Below are 14981 nucleotides of genomic sequence, written 5' to 3' on the forward strand. Positions count from 1 at the left end.
CATCCAAATAGTTCTGTAGTGGAGGGCAATAAACAACATCCAAATAGGTCTGTAGTGGAGGGAAATAACAACATCCTGACAGAGATTTTTCCTCCACATTTCCTTTAATATGAAGCAATCTGCCATTCACACATTATGGAATTAGTCTTAGTTGAATTCATTCAAATCCACTATTGGAATGTTTCCACAGTGTCGTTCCTTTTGTAACCACTGTCTGTAAGTGTGGAAGCTGGAAGCATTTGCCTTTGAGGAGAGTTTACTCTGTAGTCAAAATACTCCGAGTGTACAAAATATTCCTAATATTGAGTTGCACTCCCTTTTGCCCTCAGAACAGCCTCAATTCGTCAGGGCATGGACTCTACAAGGTGTTGAAAGCGTTCCACAGGGATGCTGGCTCATGTTAACTCAAATGCTTCCCACAGTTGTGTCAATTTGGCTGGATGTCCTTTGGCTGGATGTCCTTTTCTTGATACACACGGGTAAATGTGGATCGTGAAAAACCCAGCACTGTTGGAGCTGGCACCTACTACGATACCCCTTTCAAAGGCACTTAAATATTTTGTCTTGCCCAGTCACCCTCTGAATGGCACACATACACAATCCATGTCTCAAGGCTTAAACATACTTCTTAAACCTGTCTCCTCCCCTTTATCTACACTGGTGGATTTAACAGGTGACATCAATAAGGGATCATAGCTTTCACCTGGTCAGTCTGTCAGGGAAAGATAATGTTTTGTACTCAGTGTATTGTTGCTGTTTTAAGAACATTCAGAATTTCTATTCGATGATGGGATCAAGTTATGTTGTTTGATATTCTAATTTAGACTTTACTCAACATTTTGGTCTGCCCTGTAATTGAATTGACTGTGGAATCAAAGCTGAGGTTTTTGGCTTGTCACACCATAGATTGTGCAGAGATATATTTGCTGTCACCTACTTACAGCCTTATGCGCATTTTAATAGATTAATTATATCATATTCTTAATTGAATCATTTTCCCATTTTTGTGTTTTCAAAAAAGCAATACTTCATAGAGAAATGAACATCCTCCTAGCTGACTTAGAAGACCCTGAGTGTTCAAATCCTGCTGTGCCTGGTGCATCACACAGTTGGAGTGTGAGGAAGGAACTCACAGGATAGGTGGAAGGAGTCCAGGCCTGAGATTGTAGATTCTCTGCTCGCTGCAGAGCATGCTTCTCAGAAGATCTGTCAGTCATGCAATGTGAAAAGGGCTATTCTGCGATGTAGAAGACTGTCTGCCGAAACAGCTTTACTGCGAAGTCTCTACACATGCAAAGTTCCCCCTGCACAACAGAGTCTTGATCGAGGGGTTCTACACGCCCCTTCCTCCAACTACAGCCATATCTCTCCACAGTGATGGCAAATATGCACTTCATGAACAGGGTGTGTTTTATTTATTTTTTTGCGGCTGAATGTATTATATCAAAGTTCAAATGTATTCTTGTTTATTGTTGTATATAAATATTGTCCCTAGATTGTTTCTTACCATTGGATGTACCAAAGGTGATATGTGGTTGCCTGACAAGCACCATCCATGTTGGCCCTGGGAAACATATAATACTCGTAGGAATAAATGGTCATGTGCAATATCTACAAGAACCAAACAGTGATGTAGCAATGCAATGTAAAACAACATTAATTCAGACTACATTTTTTTCCTCAAGGTCTCTACAATGTCACAGTGCCTGTGCCTACCTGCACAACTTGTCTTGGCACCTGGACAGCAAACTTGGCAGATCTGATAAAGAATGGGTGTTGGCCTGCCACTGTCAACTGTGACACCATATACCAGGTAGAGCTGTTCAGCTCTTTTGAGGAGCTGAAAGTGTCAGCCCCAGGAATGTCCGGTCTGGCGTTTTATGCGGATTTTGGAGCAGCGAACTGACTACTTTGGCAGGGTAACAATCAATTATACTCAGCTTTACCAATGTATAACTTCAGGTTAACTATGTTACATTTTGTTACAACACTTTGTGTAACATAACTTTATTTCCAGTACTATAACTTGTTTAAACTTCAGGTCTCTTGCTACAGTATGTGTTAGCCTCCTGCACCACTGTCCTGCCATGCCCCTTATCTGTGCCCCTCTTGCAGCCAATATTTCCTGCTCTTTACAACGTAAGTACTCGTCTTACTTTTGCATTGACTTTCACCTGCTTTGCTGTCAACAGTATGTACTGGCCCTACTTTAACTCAAATCCCATCAGCCATAGTGAATTATAGTATGTTTTGTTTATACTATTGTTGTAAGTTATTTCATATATTTTCTAAATGTATTATTCTCTTACCAGAACAGAATGATCTGTGGGGACACTTTTCAAAAAAGCTTCTTTGAGTGGACGTACTGCCTCTCTGAAATTGATCAGGTCTGTGATATTGTTAAGGGATTTTTTATCAATAATGACTAATTATGTATACATTTCAATCAGGACTGACTAATCAGAATACTATTATGTTACTGTAAAGATGTATGAATTTTCTTTTAATCCTAGTACTGAATATAATGTGTGTAAATATAATCAAGAATTAGAACAATGACTGTCTGTCAACCAGCTCGTTGTTGTGGAGAGACAGTCCAATACTGGTAGACTGGCGAGTATTATCCAGGCTAAGAACAGGGCTGGTATCTGTGCAGAAGGTAAAAGCCGCTAGCAGTGGATAACAATGACTAAATAGCTTGTAGCTAATTAGCTGGTTTGCTTCTGGAGGTTCTTGAATGTGTTCTAAAATAAAAAATAAAAATAATAATAATAGATATATAATTGAATTAAAAATCGAAAAGAGATTGAAAATAAAGTTGAAATATATATACAAAAAATACGAAAAGTACACGAGACACGAACCCAATGCTGACAACACAATATCCCCTTGCTGTGCATCAAATAATTACATCGCTCTTACAGCTATTCTGTTCCTTTGAACAAAGAGTGTTACCCCTTTACTATTAAAGTGTATTGCTCTGTGGGGGAGTAATCTGTTTATGACTGATAATAGGACGTAACACAGGGATGAGGAGAAAACAATCATTTGGATCCTACACAACACATTGTTGTTGTACCTAAATAATTCCACAAGAGGGCGACATATAAACATTTCTTAAAACCAATTAACCTCCACTGCCTTCAGTCCATGACGTCCCCGACTAACTAAAAGTCTGCGTCTGCAAAAATGCTCTTTTATCATAACTCGACATGAAAGTAGCCAAGCCAAAACAGTCAATGACATGCTTTCGAGATACAAAATTAGCTATGGTGGAATAAAAAGGTAAGTGAAATATAGGTGAAGGTAAGAACGTGTTTTACAGTAAGTTTAAAGTTATCACCAATTTAGCTCTGATAGGCCTTTGGCAATCCAAGCTTTTGGGTTCGTACTCAAGGCTACTTGGTTTAGGCCTGGCTATAGCCTCGGGATACAGTCCAATAATATCTCCCTTCTCCTGAAGTGTACCTGAAGTTCGCTTCTTCCTACAAATCTAAAATCATTGGATTGGTGGAGGCATGGGCTAGAGCGGAATATGCTACCAAATAGCACCTTATTCCCTAATGTAGGCCTACTTTTAAGGAATGCACTATAAGGAATAGATCAATCAACTGGCTCACTAAATGGGGTACCGAAATAAATCCACAAGAGGTCGACACGAAATTAAACTAGGTTTATTGCTGTTTTGACCTGCTGAGTAGCAGTGCTTTGTGAACAGATTTCAATGTGGGCCTAGCTGTATCGAAAACGGTTGATGGGGAAATTGTGTAATCTGATCTCATCAATATATTTCCCCCCCAATATTAATGAGAGAATGGGAATGTGCAATTAGCCCCTGATGTCATAAAGGTCTAACATTCCATGACGAGGTATGTAGTTCTTAATTTGTCAGTGGCTGCAATATTGTCCTCAACATGAGTGAAAACACAGACAAGGACAAGTTTTTCGAGATATAAAAAATACTTTATGCTATTATGGATGAAGAAAAGGTAGGTTAAATGACACAAAATATTTGGGAATGTAACTAAGGATGTTTTGCTCTAGCCTCACATATTTCGTGCAGAAGGAAATAAAGTAACTAAAACACATTTCTTTTTTCTTTTCTAGGCAATGGCAAGTGATCTATAAAGGATTTTAAAAACCTGTAAGTTTCTCCATCAGCCTTTGACCTTTGATTTGGGAATGTTGTGTTGAATCAAGAGAGAGGAATTAACCATAGTTCTATTCTGCTATTACGTTCATTAATCTGTCATACTTCATCCAACTTTGAATTCAGTCAAAGATAAGGAAAACGATGTTGATAAAATGCATTCTGTTCAATCTAGAATACTTTACATCAGAGTTTCATTGCCAAACCTGCTGTGTTCTGTTCTGTTTGTGCAATGCAGATGACAAAGGAACAGCTTGCAAAATTGTGCAAGACCATTGTCAACTTCATAAAAAGACCAGACCACCCTGCAGATTCTGCTGCCGGCCCTGGCCCGCATTCTAGGGGTGACGGGCTTATATGACAACGCTGACTCACTCAAGAGGGGCGGCAGTGCAAGATCCTTCACTGCCTTTGAGCAGAAAAGACTGGAGCTCATCCAGGAAGTAAAATATTTGGCGAAGGAGATGTGTAACTGTGGCGGCAGGGCTCTCCGACCAAGGTCTAGCACACCCTCTTCCAAGAGGTACTGTATGTTCCCCATAATGTGTGTGTGCAGTTAATCCTAACCCTCAAACTGATGAACAATAATTTATCCATTTCAATATTTTCCAGCTTTCTAACAGGTTTGATTTGCAATATCTAATGCACACATATAATTTACATTTAGAATACTCAATTATAATGCTTGTTAGATTTGTTAGCAGTAAGATATCGATTTTCCAACTTCAGACAGCAATTAACATGCTTTGCTTGTTCATTTTAAAGTTCCCAGACCTCACTGAAGTCCACCTGGGAATGCCAGAAGACAGTATCATCAGCAGTGTCCAGGAGCAACTGTCAAAATCTGACCAAATGGTGGCTGCAGGAGAGCTTTCACAAATAGATAAAGTGGTTGGAACTATGCTGGAGAACATTGAGAAGATAAGCAGCGAATGTGGCGAGGAATTGGTCTATCAAGAGTCACTGCGGTCTTCCTCCTCGTTGTCATTCTCAACTGCCAAATCACAGAAGACCGAGTGGGAATTTGCACTCCCTGGCACTCCCATTCCTTCTGAGTTACCCGAGAGTACTGCTCAGCCCATTGTAAGATGCTCAGTCATTGACATGAGCGAATCTTACTAAGCCAAAAACAATGGTGTGTGATGCCAGAACAAGCATGTTTGCCATAGCCGATACCATCATGAAGAAGGTATATCCAGAGGCACAAGGGCAGGTTACATCTCACCCTGATCTAACAGATGCAATAGCTAGACTGGAGGAGCTCATATCTCAGGGTAGGATTGGTGCTCTCTCCCGTGATCTCAGTCACCAAGTTAACCGCATAATTTCCGATAGCAACTTGACCCCTCTGGGACTGACAGTGGCGGCTGGAAAGAGTGCATCTGATACCATCCTTTCGAAGCTGAAGAGGAATCACAAGGTGGGGAAGCCCACAACTTACGAGCTGGTTCAGCTGTTTGTAGAGGAGTCTGTTAAGTGCCTCCTGCTTCCTAGTTTTGTGCCCTATTCAACTTCAATGAGTTTGGCTCAGGGGGCCAAGGTGTTGGCTAGAGTGTCTGAAGATAGAATTTCATGCTCTTCTTCTTCATCAGTATTTAGTGACACAGTCAGTCTCTTTCCCAAAGTAATGTTAAGCCAGGTCATGTACTCTGTGGATTCTGATGCAGAAAGTAGAGGATCCTCTCCAACTGAATCTTTCCAAACATCTGAAACCACTATATCTGATCTAGGCAATCTATTGAGTGGCAAGTCCTCCCCTCGGCTGTCTCCTTCTGGCGCCATTATGGCAACAAGCGAGACTTCCAATGCAGCACAAATCTTGAAGGCCAACATTGATGGAGAGGAAGTGGATACCACCAGTCATTCTGGTGTAGCTCAAAACATTGTCAGGGACGATATGTCAACCAGCCCAGACATGGTCAAAGATGTCACACTTCCAACCCCATCCTCTGATAACTTGGGCAGTGATGTTGACGTCACCTGCCTCATCAGCATGTTAGTAATGAGAATTCTAACAGAAATCCAAACCCCAGCAGAAGATTACCCAGTTGACGTCACACGCAAGTCACAAGACCTGATCCCTAAAGTTATGGAGGTCTTCTGTGCATGGTTATGCATGGTCTTCTGTGCTCTGAGACACAAGCCTATCCAGAGAACTTGAGGATTCATAAAGTATACAGAGTCGTCTATAAAAATCTGTTGGAGGAGTTTGGCTCGGAGAAAATCCTCCAACAGGCCGAGTCGACTCAGGACTCTTCATTTGATAGGATTCTTGTCAAGTCTTTGAGTGAATCGCTTCTCCACAGATGTAATGAGGCATTGAGGGCAGCTTCAAGAACATCAGTCAAAACCACCGGGCCTAAGGCTCTTCCACTGGCTGAGGATGTGAGGGCTAGCAGCGGGAAACTAGCTTTTCTACAAAGGCTGGTCAGGCTGACAAGCAACTTAAAGGTACAGCAAACATATTTAAATGAACAGTTGTGGGAGATAATGTGAGTAAACAATGCTATTCAGTGTAAAAAATATAAAACCATCCGTTCATTCCAAAACCAATCATAAATGTTGTTGTGCTGGTGTGGTAGGTGTGATTGTTTTCATCATAAGGTTGTTCAGCTGTCACATTTTTTAAAACACGTTTTTCTCTTTAAATACTTAGCTATTCAAGAAGAGGAACAAGAAGGATTCCCACCGCTCTGAATCAGAACAAGCACAGACCACTGCTGAAGATGGCATGCGTAAGTTCACACAACAGGATATTGTCTGTTTGAGATATTGGTGTACAAAGAAATGCCACTTCAAAATAACCTTACAAAGGTTATATACGCAATCAGTAGTCATCTCTTATGTAAAAGTAATTATATTCTCCAAAACTCAAGCTGTTGGTTCTCATTTATCAGTGTCAGTTATGTTGAGTTGTAACATACATTACATAATTTCTAAATTAAAGTGCATATCAACTCTCTCTCTCTCTTCTGTAGTGCCCAGCATAGTGCCACATGCTGCCATGTCTGCACTGCCAAAGGATCTCCCTGCCAGCTCCCAACAGGAGACGCCTCACAAATGTCCACTTCTCATCAAGATGTTTTCTGCCATCTCCAAAGGCCTGTTCAAGCCCTTCAAACAGTCCTTAAAGACCAAGTAACTTAAGACAATTTATTAAACGTCATTCATTGCATTAAATTGGCCTTTGTCTTCTTATGTGCTCCCGTTAACAGACCAGATTACAATACTGGTCTTTTAAATGTTAGCAGTGATTGCAACATTAACTATAGTGGTGTGTATAGCCCTTCTACACAGTCTGACTCTTCTGACACTGTGTGACATGCCCTCTGATCCAGTGATCTAGGATATTCTGAGTGGCTTTAGGCCTGAATCTCTGCCCTCCTGCCCAAATAAATGTTTTCTCTTCTGATATATCTACCACTGTCAGCAGCCAGCAGGGGAAAACAGACAGTGCTGTTGAGAGCTTTCTTTTCTCCCTCATGACTAAAACACTGTGAAAGGCTTTTATCTATTGCAGCATATTCCATCTTTTGATTTAACCTATTACACGGTAGTACTACCCATTATTTCCCAACGGTTATATCACAGGAAATGTGTTATAAAAAGTAAACTTACAGTGCATCCGGAAAGTATTCAGACCACTTGACTTTTTCCACATTGTTACATTACAGCCTTATTCTAAAATTCATACAATTATTTTTTCCTCTCATTAAGCTACACAAAACACCTCATGACAAAGCGAAAAGTGTAGAACATTTTAGCAAATTTATTAAGAGTAAAAACAGAATTAGCTTGTTTAAATAATTATTGAGACCCTTTGCTATGAGACTCGAAATTGAGCTCAGGTGCATCCTGTTTCCATTGATCATCCTTGAGATGTTTCTACAACTTGTTTGGAGTCCTGTGGTAAATTCAATTGATTGGACATGATTTGGAAACAAACACAGACCTGAGGGAAGGGTATGAGAAACAATATTCTCTGATCTGATGATACCGAGATTGAACTCTTTGGCCTGAATGCCAAGCTTCACGTCTGGAGGAAACCTGGCACCATGGTTGTGAAGCATGGTTGTGGCAGCATCATGCGGTGGGAATTATTTTCAGCAGCTGGGAGACGAGTCAGGATCCTGGGAAAGATGAACGGAGCAAAGTACAGAGATCCTTACTGAAAACATGCTCCAGAGGTTCACCTTCCAACAGGACAATGACCCTAAGCACACAGCCAAGACAATGCAGGAGTGGATTCGGGACAAGTCTCTGAATGTCCATGAATGGCCCAGCCAGAGCCTGGACCTGAACCTGATCGAACATCTCTGGAGAGACCTGAAAAAACTGTGCAGCGACGCTCCCCATCCAATCTGACAGAACATGAGAGGATCTTGTACCGTCATACCCAAGAAGACTTGAGGCTGTAATCGCTGCCAAAGGTGCTTCAACAAAGTACTGAGTAAAGGGTCTGAATATTTGTAAATGTGATATCAGTATTTTATTTTTAGTACATTGTTTTATTATTTTTTAATCAAAAACCTGTTTTTGCTTTCTTATTATGGGTTATTATCTGCAGAGGGGGAGGGGGGGACGGAAGAATGAATCCATTTTAGAATAAGGCTGTAACGTAACAATGTGGAAAAAGTCAAGGGGTCTGAATACTTTCCGAATGCACTTTATGTAATGAAAATATTAGCTGGTTGCCACTATAGATAGCTAGGTTATCCAGTGCAGTGGTAATACTGCCTGTCTTGGGAGATAACGTAGGATGCGTGCTTATCCGGGTGCCAGAGACACAATCACAAGCTTTCTTCAGACTACATTGCTCAAACTTACAACGTAAAGATATGATTTATCACTACTTAGGTCAGACCAGATATTGTGTATAAAAACAAAACACTTTATTACAATTAGGCTGAAAAAATCCAATGAAAACACAACTACTTTACAAGTACAAATGTTTTCCTTATTCATTGTTATTTACATTTTTTTTTCTTCAACATCAATAAAAAAAGGCATATTTATGAGAAAACAATATACTAAAGTACATGTTTACAGTGTATTTGTTACATAAACATAATCGACTGAAGGAAAATGCATTATTATCCATTAAATATCTGAAGGTTACAAAAAAAAAACTAAATGTTAAATTTAAGAGTCAAGCTCCCTCTTATGCAAACAATTAAGGAACTAACTTTTAGGGACACTTCTGTCAATGTTAAATTGACACATTGAAAAGGCTTATGTGAATGTGTTTCTACAGGTAAAAATGCTGGGATAGATGGTAGAAGAGCAATGATAGACGCTGCCATCGGTTTTCTGAAAAAAAGTGTCTTATTTTTATTTTTATTTTATTTCACCTTTATTTAACCAGGTAGGCTAGTTGAGAACAAGTTCTATTTTACAACTGCGACCTGGCCAAGATAAAGCATAGCAGTGTGAACAGACAACAACACAGAGTTACACATGGCGTAAACAATAAACAAGTAAATAACACAGAAGAAAAAAAGAGTATATCTATATACATTGTGTCAATAACACAGTAGAAAAAAAAGAGTCTATCTATATACATTGTGTGCAAAAGGCATGAGGAGGTAGGCGAATAATTACAATTTAGCAGATTAACACTGGAGTGATAAATGATCAGATGGTCATGTGCAGGTAGAGATACTGGTGTGCAAAAGAGCAGAAAAGTAAATAAATAAAACCAGTATGGGGATGAGGTAGGTAAATTGGGTGGGCTATATACCGATGGACTATGTACAGCTGCAGCGATCGGTTAGCTGCTCAGATAGCAGATGTTTAAAGTTGGTGAGGGAGATAAGTCTCCATCTTTATCGATTTTTGCAATTCGTTCCAGTCACAGGCAGCAGAGAACTGGAAGGAAAGGCGGCCAAATGAGGTGTTGGCTTTAGGGATGATCAGTGAGATACACCTGCTGGAGCGCGTGCTATGGGTGGGTGTTGCCATCGTGACCAGTGAACTGAGATAAGGCGGAGCTTTACCTAGCATGGACTTGTAGATGACCTGGAGCCAGTGGGTCTGGCGAAGAATATGTAGCGAGGGCCAGCCGACTAGAGCATACAGGTCACAGTGGTGGGTGGTATAAGGTGCTTTAGTAACAAAACGGATGGCACTGTGATAAACTGCATCCAGTTTGCTGAGTACAGTATTGGAAGCTATTTTGTAGATGACATCGCCGAAGTCGAGGATCGGTAGGATAGTCAGTTTTACTAGGGTACGTTTGGCGGCGTGAGTGAAGGAGGATTTGTTGTGGACCAGAAAGCCAACTCTAGATTTGATTTTAGATTGGAGATGTTTGATATGAGTCTGGGTACTTATAGATGTCCACATATTCTAGGTCGGAACCATCCAGGGTGGTGATGCTAGTCGGGCGTGCGGGTGTAGGCAGCGAACGGTTGAAAAGCATGCATTTGGTTTTACTAGCGTTTAAGAGCAGTTGGAGGCCATGGAAGGAGTGGTGTATGGCATTGAAGCTCGTTTGGAGGTTAGATAGCACAGTGTCCAAGGAAGGGCCAGAAGTATACAGAATGGTGTCGTCTGCATAGAGGTGGATCAGGGAATCGCCTGCAGCAAGAGCAACATCATTGATAAATACAGAGAAAAAGAGTCAGCCCGAGAATTGAACCCTGTGGCACCCCCATAGAGACTGCCATAGGACCGGACAACATGCCTTCCAATTTGACACACTGAACTCTGTCTGCAAAGTAGTTGGTGAACCAGGCAAGGTAGTCATTAGAAAAACCGAGCCTACTGAGTGTGCCGATAAGAATATGGTGACTGAAGGAGTCGAAAGCCTCGGCCAGGTCGATGAAGACGGCTGCACAGTACTGTCTTTTATTGATGGCGGTTATGATATCGTATAGTACCTTGAGCGTGGCTGAGGGGCACCCGTGACCGGCTCGGAAACCAGATTGCACAGCGGAGAAGGTACGGTGGGATTCGAGATGGTCAGTGATCTGTTTGTTGACTTTGCTTTCGAAGACCTTAGATAGGCAGGGCAGGATGGATATAGGTCTGTAACAGTTTGGGTCCAGGGTGTCTCCCCCTTTGAAGAGGGGGATGACCGCGGCAGCATTCCAATCCTTGGGGATCTCAGACGATATGAAAGAGGGGTTGAACAGGCTGGTAATAGGGGTTGCGACAATGGAGGCGGATAGTTTCAGAAATAGAGGGTCCAGATTGTCAAGCCCAGCTGACTTGTACGGGTCCAGGTTTTGCAGCTCTTTCAGAACATCTGCTATCTGAATTTGGGTAAAGGAGAACCTGGAGAGGCTTGGGCGAGTATCTGCGTGGGGGGGGGAGCTGTTGGCCGAGGTTGGAGTAGCCAGGAGGAAGGCATGGCCAGCCGCTGAGAAATGTTTGTTGAAGTTTTCGATAATCATGGATTTATTGGTGGTGACCGTGTTACCGAGCCTCAGTGCAGTGGGCAGCTGGGAGGAGGTGCTCTTGTTCTCCATTGACTTCAGTGTCCCAGAACTTTTTGGAGTTAGAGCTACAGGATGCACATTTCTGCCTGAAGAAGCTGGCCTTTGCTTTCCTGACTGACTGACTGCGTGTATTGGTTCCTGACTTCCCTGAACAGTTGCATATCGCGGGGACTATTCGATGCTATTGCAGTCCGCCACAGGATGTTTTTGTGCTGGTCGAGGGCAGTCAGGTCTGGAGTGAACCAAGGGCTATATCTGTTCTTAGTTCTGCATTTTTTGAACGGAGCATGCTTATCTAAAATGGTGAGGAAGTTACTTTTAAAGAATGACCAGGCATCCTCAACTGACGAGATGAGGTCAATGTCCTTCCAGGATACCCGGGCCAGGTCGAATAGAAAGGCCTGCTCACAGAAGTGTTTTAGGGAGCGTTTGACAGTGATGAGGGGTGGTCGTTTGACTGCGGATCCGTAGCGGATGCAGGCAATGAGGCAGTGATCGCTGAGATCCTGGTTGAAGACAGCGGCGGTGTATTTGGAGGGCCAGTTGGTCAGGATGACATCTATGAGGGTGCCCTTGTTTACAGATTTAGGGTTGTACCTGGTGGGATTCTTGATGATTTGTGTGAGATTGAGGGCATCTAGCTTAGATTGTAGGACTGCCGGGGTGTTAAGCATATCCCAGTTTAGGTCACCTAACAGAACAAACTCTGAAGCTAGATGGGCGGGCAATCAATTCACAAATGGTGTCCAGGGCACAGCTGCGAGCTGAGGGGGGGGTCGGTAGCAGGCGGCAACAGTGAGAGACTTATTTCTGGAGAGAGTCATTTTAAAAATTAGTAGTTCGAACTGTTTGGGTATGGACCTGGAAAGTAAGCCTGCAAAGTAATGTCAATCTCTGCAGTAGACTGCAACTCCTCCCCCTTTGGCAGTTCTATCTTGATGGAAAATGTTATAGTTGGGTATGGAAATCTCAGAATTTTTGGTGGCCTTCCTGAGCCAGGATTCAGACACGGCAAGGACATCAGGGTTAGCAGAGTGTGCTAAAGCAGTGAGTAAAACAAAGGGAGGAGGCTTCTGATGTTGACATGTATGAAACCAAGGCTTTTTCGATCACAGAAGTCAACAAATGAGGGTGCCTGGGGACATGCAGGGCCTGGGTTTACCTCCACATCACCCGCGAAACAGAGGAGGAGTAGTATGAGGGTGCGGCTAAAGGCTGTCATAACTGGTCGCCTAGAGCGTTGGGGACAAAGAATAAAAGGAGCAGATTTCTGGGCATGGTAGAATATATTCAGGGCATAATGCGCAGACAGGGGAATGGTGGGGTGCGGGTACAGCGGAGGTAAGCCCAGGCACTGGGTGATGATAAGAGAGGTTGTATCCCTGGACATGCTGGTTGTAATGGGTGAGGTCACCGCATGTGTGGGAGGTGGGACAAAGGAGGTATCAGGGGTATGAAGAGTGGAACTAGGGGCTCCATTGTAAACCAAAACAATGATATCTAACCTGAACAACAGTATACAAGGCATATTGACATTTGAGAGAGACATACAGCAGGCATAAAGTAATTGCAGGTGTTGATTGGGAGAGCTAGCTAAACCAGTTAGGTGAGACAACAACAGCTAATCAGCTAACACAACAACAGCAGGTAAAATGGCGATGACTAGGCAGAGAGGGTCGGATTAACTACACACAGAGCCTGAGTTCGCGGCTGGGGCCGACAGATAAAAAATAAATAAACAGAATGGAGTACCGTGATTCATGGAGTCCAGCAGGCATCAGCTATGTAGCCAAGTGATCATAGTGTCCAGAGGGCAGCAGTAGATGGAACAGGGAAGCCGCCACTACGCTAGCGACACAGAGTTTAAAGTTAGTAGCCCTCCGACGGAGACCGGTTGAAGGCACAGCGGATGGAGTATTCATCGGCAGACCAGTCGTGGTGGTGCGGCGGGGGGCCGTGTCGACAGAGAATCCAACCAGATGGCGAAAGAGGTATTGTAGAATTTAGAATGCTAGCAGGGAGATGCGCCTGGCTCATGGCTAACTGGTGCTAGCTTCGTGGCAGTGGCGTTAGCCACTATAGCCCATCGGTAGCAGCGGTGAACCGGTGCCAAGGTCCAGAGTTTACAGCAAGGATCCGGTGGAGTATTGGGCTCTAGCCATGTATGAGTGGGGTTCGGGAGAACAGCTGAGTAGGCCGGGAGGTGGGCCTCAGGGATAGCTTCGGTACTGGATGCCACGGTGAGTGCAAGCTAGCTGTGAGCTAGTTAGCTGCAAGCTGTGAAGATCAGAAGTAGTGGTCCAGGGATTAAGGCAGGAATCCGGCGTTGTTGTGGAGAGACAGTCTGATACGGGTAGACTGGCGAGTATTATCCAGACTAAGGTAAAAAGGGCTGGTATCTGTGCAGAAGGTAAAAGCCGCTAGCAGTGGCAAACAATGACTAAATAGCTTGTAGCTAATTAGTTGGTTAGCTTCTGGAGGTTCTTTAATGTGTTCTAAAATTTAAAAATAAATAAAAATAATAGCGATACCGTATCACATTGGGTGAAGCAGGTTACCAGAAGGTATAATCGAATAAAAAAAATCGAAAAGAGATTGAAAATAAAGTTGAAATATATATATATATATATATATATATATATACAAAAAATACGAAAGTACACGAGACACGAACCTAATGCTGACAACACAATACCCCCTTGCGGTGCATCAAATAATTGCAGCGCTCTTACAGCTATTCTGTTCCTTTGAACAAAGAGTGTTACCCCTTTACTATTAAAGTGTATTGCTCTCTGTTTATGACTGATAATAGGACGTAACACAGGGATGAGGAGAAAACAATCATTTGGATCCTACACAACACATTGTTGTTGTACCTAAATAATTCCACAAGAGGGCGACATATAAACATTTCTTAAAACCAAATAACGGCACTCCCATTCCTTCTGAGTTACCCGAGTGTACTGCTCAGCCCATTGTAAGATGCTCAGTCATTGACATGAGCGAATCTACTAAGCCAAAAACATTGGTGTGTGATGCCAGAACAAGCATGTTTGCCATAGCCGATACCATCATGAAGAAGCTATTTCCAGAGGCACAAGGGCAGGTTACATCTCACCCTGATCTAACAGATGCAATAGCTAGACTGGAGGAGCTCATATCTCAGGGTAGGATTGGTGCTCTCTCCCGTGATCTCAGTCACCAAGTCAACCGCATAATTTCTGATAGCAATGTGACCCCTCTGGGACTGACAGTGGCGGCTGGAAAGAGTGCATCTGATACCATCCTTTCGAAGCTGAAGAGGAATCACAAGGTGGGGAAGCCCACAACTTACGAGCTGGTTCAGCTGTTTGTAGAGGAGTCTGTTAAGTGCCTCCTGCTTCCTAGTT

General features: G+C 42.7%; 1 protein-coding gene across 3 annotated transcripts; it reads left to right on the top strand.

Annotated features, from left to right (window-relative positions):
• The first annotated feature begins 1829 nt into the window (after positions 1–1829).
• On the top strand, positions 1830–7316 carry LOC112248893. 3 transcript variants are annotated; one of them, XM_042319561.1, is made up of 8 exons: positions 1830–1919; positions 2056–2139; positions 2313–2387; positions 4108–4144; positions 4389–4673; positions 4916–6601; positions 6807–6885; positions 7129–7316. In XM_042319561.1, the coding sequence occupies exon 6, from the start codon at positions 5283–5285 to the stop codon at positions 6309–6311; it is 1029 nt and encodes a 342-aa protein (XP_042175495.1). In that variant the 5' UTR covers positions 1830–1919; positions 2056–2139; positions 2313–2387; positions 4108–4144; positions 4389–4673; positions 4916–5282; the 3' UTR covers positions 6312–6601; positions 6807–6885; positions 7129–7316. The 3 variants fall into 3 exon arrangements, with proteins under 3 accessions (XP_042175495.1, XP_042175494.1, XP_042175496.1); XM_042319560.1 differs by having other exon boundaries at positions 4916–6885; XM_042319562.1 differs by having other exon boundaries at positions 2318–2387; positions 4916–6885.
• Positions 7317–14981: the final 7665 nt, after the last annotated feature.

The sequence above is a fragment of the Oncorhynchus tshawytscha genome, unplaced genomic scaffold (assembly GCF_018296145.1).
Source record: "Oncorhynchus tshawytscha isolate Ot180627B unplaced genomic scaffold, Otsh_v2.0 Un_contig_766_pilon_pilon, whole genome shotgun sequence".
Lineage (NCBI taxonomy): Eukaryota > Metazoa > Chordata > Actinopteri > Salmoniformes > Salmonidae > Oncorhynchus > Oncorhynchus tshawytscha.

What these genes read in the sequence shown, in the direction of transcription:
- LOC112248893 (XM_042319560.1), top strand. Translation starts at nt 5,283, where the DNA reads ATGGTGTGTGATGCCAGAACAAGCATGTTTGCCATAGCCGATACCATC.